The 5,661-nt window shown below is 35.0% G+C and overlaps 1 protein-coding gene across 2 annotated transcripts; it reads right to left on the bottom strand.

Moving 5' to 3' along the window:
• Positions 1-292: 292 nt before the first annotated feature.
• On the bottom strand, positions 293-4,625 carry SVR1 (pseudouridine synthase family protein). Of its 2 annotated transcripts, none has more exons than XM_047322657.2 (10): positions 4,077-4,624; positions 3,916-3,995; positions 3,734-3,834; positions 3,226-3,298; positions 3,002-3,095; positions 2,847-2,895; positions 2,371-2,521; positions 1,755-1,811; positions 964-1,019; positions 293-850 (listed from the first exon to the last, which is right to left on the bottom strand). In XM_047322657.2, the coding sequence occupies exons 1-10, from the start codon at positions 4,570-4,572 to the stop codon at positions 790-792; spliced, it is 1,218 nt and encodes a 405-aa protein (XP_047178613.1). In that variant the 5' UTR covers positions 4,573-4,624; the 3' UTR covers positions 293-789. The 2 variants fall into 2 exon arrangements, 1 of the variants encoding a protein (XP_047178613.1); XR_015781721.1 differs by lacking the exon at positions 293-850 and adding an exon at positions 2,200-2,266 and having other exon boundaries at positions 4,077-4,625.
• Between the last annotated feature and the right edge of the window lie 1,036 nt (positions 4,626-5,661).

The raw sequence follows: 5,661 nt of genomic DNA, 5'->3' as shown, positions 1-5,661 counted from the left end.
TATCTGACTAAAATCTTTTTGCATTTATATTGAACTTATTAATGCAAAATCCCAGGGGACACATCCATCCTGCAAAGATTCCTAACGCATGGAATTCAAAATGAAATAACTTCTGCTTTAAAGTGGGGCAATGTGGCTTAATTATACCTTCAGCAAAAACATTGCTAAATCTTCTAATTGCTGCACTAAATGTTTAAACTAAAATAAGTAGTAATTATAATAATAGCTAAAATTTAATTTCTTGACTTCATCAATTTTTATGAAATTTGAAAGTACTGAAAACGCACGGAAGAAAACTAATGGCCCATATATTATGGCAAATGACTATATTATTTTCTCGTGCAATGTAAATTCTTTAAAACAAACACTAATTTCAAGTTCTTTTTCCCAAATTAGAGTTCCAGTAATCAAAACATGTCCTCTAATTTGAACAGGCCACTTCTAGGTTAAACTTGTGTCATTTTATAGACAATTCGCACAGTTTACAACGATTTCAATAAAGATATCACCAATTCCCGGGTTTCACGTTATTAGGAAAAGCTCGTACCTCTCCTAAGCACTAGTTTAAAGTCTTCTCCCAGCTCTTCCACAGCATATTGGCTTCACGTCAAACACTCCACAGTGAGCCCTGCCACTGTTCAATAATCTCAATCATTTCACCAGGTATCAGAATTCAACAGCTCAAATCCAACAAGTAATGCTGACAAACATCAATGGCATCAGAGCTGTTCCAATCTGAATAAGCAAGCTCGAGAAATATTTAACTCCAATTATTTAGAAGCATATTTGTTAACTCTTCCACCCCAATGCGTTAAGGTTCGTCGGATTTAACTCAATATACTTTCCTAACCTGAAACAAAACAGAAGAAAAATGTTTTAATTCACCTACCAGTGAATTCAATTGATTGGGTCCAAATAAAGACAATTTCAAGAACTAAAGAAAATAGGATGCATAACAATTACCCAAGGTCTGGTGGAAGTCTAAACCCACCGATACGTACTCGCTTTAACGAATGAATCTGAAATACGAAACCAATACATGTAGTTGGTCATTTACATGAAGTTGAAAAATGAAAAAGCGTTTAGTATGTTATTAATATGTAAATATCATACATGGAAACTTTCCATGATTAAAATGACCATAAGTTGAAACCCATAAACACAAGCAGATATAACGAAAGACAAGGAGGAAAGGGATTAGTGTGTCAAGCAGTGATAAAAATCTTTGATTTGGTCTAACTTTTCTGATGGATTTTAAAATAAAGCAGGGTCCACCTTACGAGCTTTTACTCAGCATTACAAAACATAAATAATGTCAGACAACACACAGTAAATATTCAATTATGGTCAGAAATATTTCATTTTCTACTGAGATAAATTATCAAAACCCAAATCATGAAAGTGCTATCTAGTCATGAGAGTCCACTGGTATATGTGCTTCCTCTGAAAGCATGATACTGAATTGAAGATATAACAATTTCAACAATGTGATATAGCCAGAACATACATCAGCACTAGACAACACTCACATGAAAAAATATAATAGCATCGCTGTATATCTAATCATCTATGCGAGGTATGCCACTTGCAATTAAAAAAATTAAACAAACTCCTAAAAAATCTAAATGATGTCCAGTTTGACAGGAAATGGGTTCACTAAATTTCATGATTTTCACATACTGAATATTTCTAAGCATTTAGTGTTTTTTTGCTTCTGGGGAAAAATAACCAGCATATGTATGATTTAAGCTAACCTCAAGTCCAGCATTTTTTACAAGTTCACGAACTTCATGTTTCCTCCCTTCATGGACCTATGAGAACACAAAATTAATTGTAGCAAACAAACGTCAGATAGGTCTTCTATTCATCAGAAAACTAACATCATGCTCTAAAAGTAGATGCTGAAAATTCAGCCGACTAAAATAAAATCCATTTTGAGATGGTGAGGATGTCAATATCTTGCATTATTGCTTAAACTATACCAATACTCCCATGTTACATGCACAAATTAACATTAATAGTCCACTGATATGTTTAGTGTTTACATTCCAAGATACTATTGAACACTCAAGAAACATAAAAGGGAAACAACATTTGTCATTAATATGCTAAAGTCCTTCATCTGAGAGTTCCTATGCCCGAAGTTCTTATTATTTGTTATTTCACATTAGATAGAGAAATCAGATCATGTTTCCTCACTCTCCCAGAATGACCAAAATTAGCATTATAACAAACTCAATAGTTCCATACTATGCTGCACCATAGCCTACAACACAAATTTGCATAAAAAAGCCAACTTCATTAACTTTTCACAAATAGATTGAAATTGAGACACTATGTAAGTGATGTGGCAGACCAAAAGATAATTACCACAATGCGAATACGAGCTCTTTGCATATCTGCCTGACGTGGAAGTAACTCCACAGCATCAGGTACACAATGGACACCCTCAATGGTTGTTCCCTCACTTATGGCTATTAAGTGCCTCTTGTAAATTGAACCATCGACTGTGGCAATGTATCTGAGATAACAATCGAGATGTTTCAGAGAATGTGAGAATTTATTTGAATGCAGGACTTTCTTGGTCAGTTGGTCCTAGAAATATAAACACCTAAAGAATAACATATACCTTACATTAATTTATACAATACAGTGTTAGATTAGGAAATGATTGCCATGGGACAGGGAGAATCTAACTTCAATCATTCAGAACAAGTAAACAGTTAAACACAATGAAACAGAAATACACAACATCAAAATCATTTGACCCAAACTTCCTGTACACAATGTGTTCCTCCAAGAACCTTACAGACACACACACTCACTAACCAAACTCATTTACTCACTCTTTTGATAAATTAGACGAAGGATGTGAAAGCTTTTGAGCAAAATCCCCTGTAAATAAGCATCATTGCATACAGTATTAGACGAACTGTTCTTGTTTAAGACAAAATTTAACAATAGAATGGAAATAAAACTGCTTTCAAAGTAAATCACATACCATCGTTAGTCACAATAATTAGCCCAGTAGTAGCAACATCAAGGCGCCCTACAGTAAATAGCCGTGGTGTGGGTACCCCCGGATGCTTTTTACCCTGGAAAATGATATATCATGTCAAAAAGAGTTATCCAATGCCCGAACTAAACTATTTAAGATCAAAGAGTTCAAAATAAAAATCTACTATCAATCAAATACAAATTAATAAAGCTCACAGGGTCACGTACCCAAGTCTTCAAAAAATCATCAAATAAACTTATCACAGATTTAGACTCGTTCTCCCCAGACGAACATATATACCTGAGGAAACGCAATTGCATTTGCATCACCTACAAATTCAGTTCGGGCAAGTAGGCATACATTTCTAAGTAGTGTTTGGGCAAGTTTTTCCAAAAATCCTTAGTAGTATAGAATTGTATTGACGTGACAAATTAAAAAAATTTATTTCTAAATTCACTCTCATTTACCTCCAAATTCATTCAAATAAACGACAAAAAAATTTATCTTCAAATCCACTCAGAAGAACAGGGTCTAAGGAGAAAAAAAAAAGAGGTAAATGGATTAAATTTCTTCAGCAAGCTAAAATCAATGTATACACTTCTATAAAATTCTCATCTAAGTTCCCTGAAAAGGCTGTAAGTAATTAAGTTGATATTAGCTTACAAGAAAAAAATTAATTCAAAGTGTTCGTGGAAAAAAAAAAACATTCGTCACAAACCGTAACGCTCAACATACCCTTTCGGTTTGTTCAACGCCAAATAAACCTTCTGAGGTTGCCTCTTGGGAAGCCGGTTTCCATTCACATAGATAACATCCTTCGCAGGATCAACTCTAGTCTACACTCACAACAATCAAAACCTCCAAATTCACATAATTCAAAGAAAATGAAATCACTGAAGAAAGCAAACAGGCTAAACCTGAGGCGTAGTACACACGGAACCATTCACCGTAACTTTCCCTTCAAAGATAAGCTCCTCGCAGCTTCTCCTCGACGCAACTGAAAACATTCACAGTAACTGACTCCGTAACCGTCGAAACTATCTCGCAACGGCGTTAACAAATTCCGAAACGAACTCACCTCCGGATGCGGCGAGGACCTTGCTGAGACGCGCGCCGGAGGACTCCTTGATGTTTTGGTTGTAGAACCGCCTCGCCGCTTTGGAATACTGCGGCGGCGCCGTCGCGCGAATCTTTTGAGGTTTGCTGGTGGCGGCAGTGGTTTTGGTTTGGTTGCTGTCCTTTCTGGTTCCGGTTTGAGCGGTGGCAATGGCCTTGAGGAGGCTAGGGGGAGGTTCGGATTGGAGCTTGAGGTTTCCGTCCTCGCCTCGGACGATCCACGGGATGAGAAGCGGCCCATCGGGCTCGCTAAAGACGTCGGGTTGGGGGTCGAGGTCGGGGTTGGGCTTGGGCTTGGGCTTGGACTTAGGGGGAGCAAAGGAGATGTTGAAATTGATGGAGGAAGAGAAGGAGCACGTGAGGCGAGGGAGAGTGCGGAAGGATGCAAAAGACAGCGTGTGGGATTTGGAAAAACAGTGAATCAGAGAGAGTGCGCCAATGCCAGTTGCTGCACCCATTTTCCGCTGCAAATTTCGATTGCCCAAGTAAGAAGGATAAACAGTGTTTGTGCTTTTTCAGATATTTTCTACTTATTTTAAAGCTTTTTTTTTTCAATTTGCTTTTACAATTTTAACCATTTTTTTTATTATGATTAGTGCAATTTTGCTTCTTCAACCACTACTTCACGTTTTACAGATAAAAACCAGTTATTACGCCATATGGTCATCTTATATTCGGATAGGAAATTACAAAAAATTTGTGAAAAAAATATATAATGTCCTGACTCCACATTCTTCTTTATGAACAACTTTGTCACTATTTTTATCGTACTTGTTCTTCAAAATTGATACAAAAGCCTTAATTGAAAATTTTAAGCCTTTGTATCCTTAAGTTAATGGACTAGTTTAATTCCTTAATTCAAAATCTTAAGCCTTTATTAGTGGATATATCTTCTAACTTTGACTTCCTTTGATGTCTTTCAAGATATATTTCTATCCAAGATCTATTTCTTTCATCTTGTACTCAAAAAAATTTATGAAACTAATTTTTAATTATGTGAAAACATTTTCATCTTATTTTCTTCTCAAGTAAGGAAATAACTTAGACATACGTGCTTACGTGGTATGTGTTTAAATTTCAAATGAATAAACTTGTGAAACAGGAAGAGAAAATAATAAGAAAAAGGAATGAGTCAACAGTTTCTCTTAAAAGTTAAAATTAACTTTTGAAATTAGTTATTTGAAAAAGTTAAGTGGGGGAGCTCTTTTATAAAAGTTTAGTCAATGGAGGCTAGTAAAAGTGGTTTCTTAATTAGATAGATTTTTCATGGTCGTGTAATTTTTTTTTTCACACTAGCATAATTATCTACCAAATTTAAAATCAAGTAATAATACGTTTATTTTTCAAAAATTTAACTTACGGAAACGTATCTAATTATTTTTCTTTTTTTTAGAGTTTTCTTAAGTCCGTATTAGTTAGAGTTTTAATTATTAAAATCAATATTTTTTTTCTAATGATAAACACGATTTTTTAATTGACGTCAATTAGACTATTTTTTTTATTGATGTTAGCTGAGATTTTTTTTTCAACCAATGTCATTTGGATTT

The sequence above is a fragment of the Vigna umbellata genome, chromosome 8 (assembly GCF_029865625.1).
Source record: "Vigna umbellata cultivar VRB3 chromosome 8, Vumbellata_1.0, whole genome shotgun sequence".
NCBI classification, from domain to species: domain Eukaryota; kingdom Viridiplantae; phylum Streptophyta; class Magnoliopsida; order Fabales; family Fabaceae; genus Vigna; species Vigna umbellata.
The sequence above is the reverse complement of the archived record's forward strand: the minus strand, read 5'-3'. Positions and strand labels throughout refer to the sequence as shown.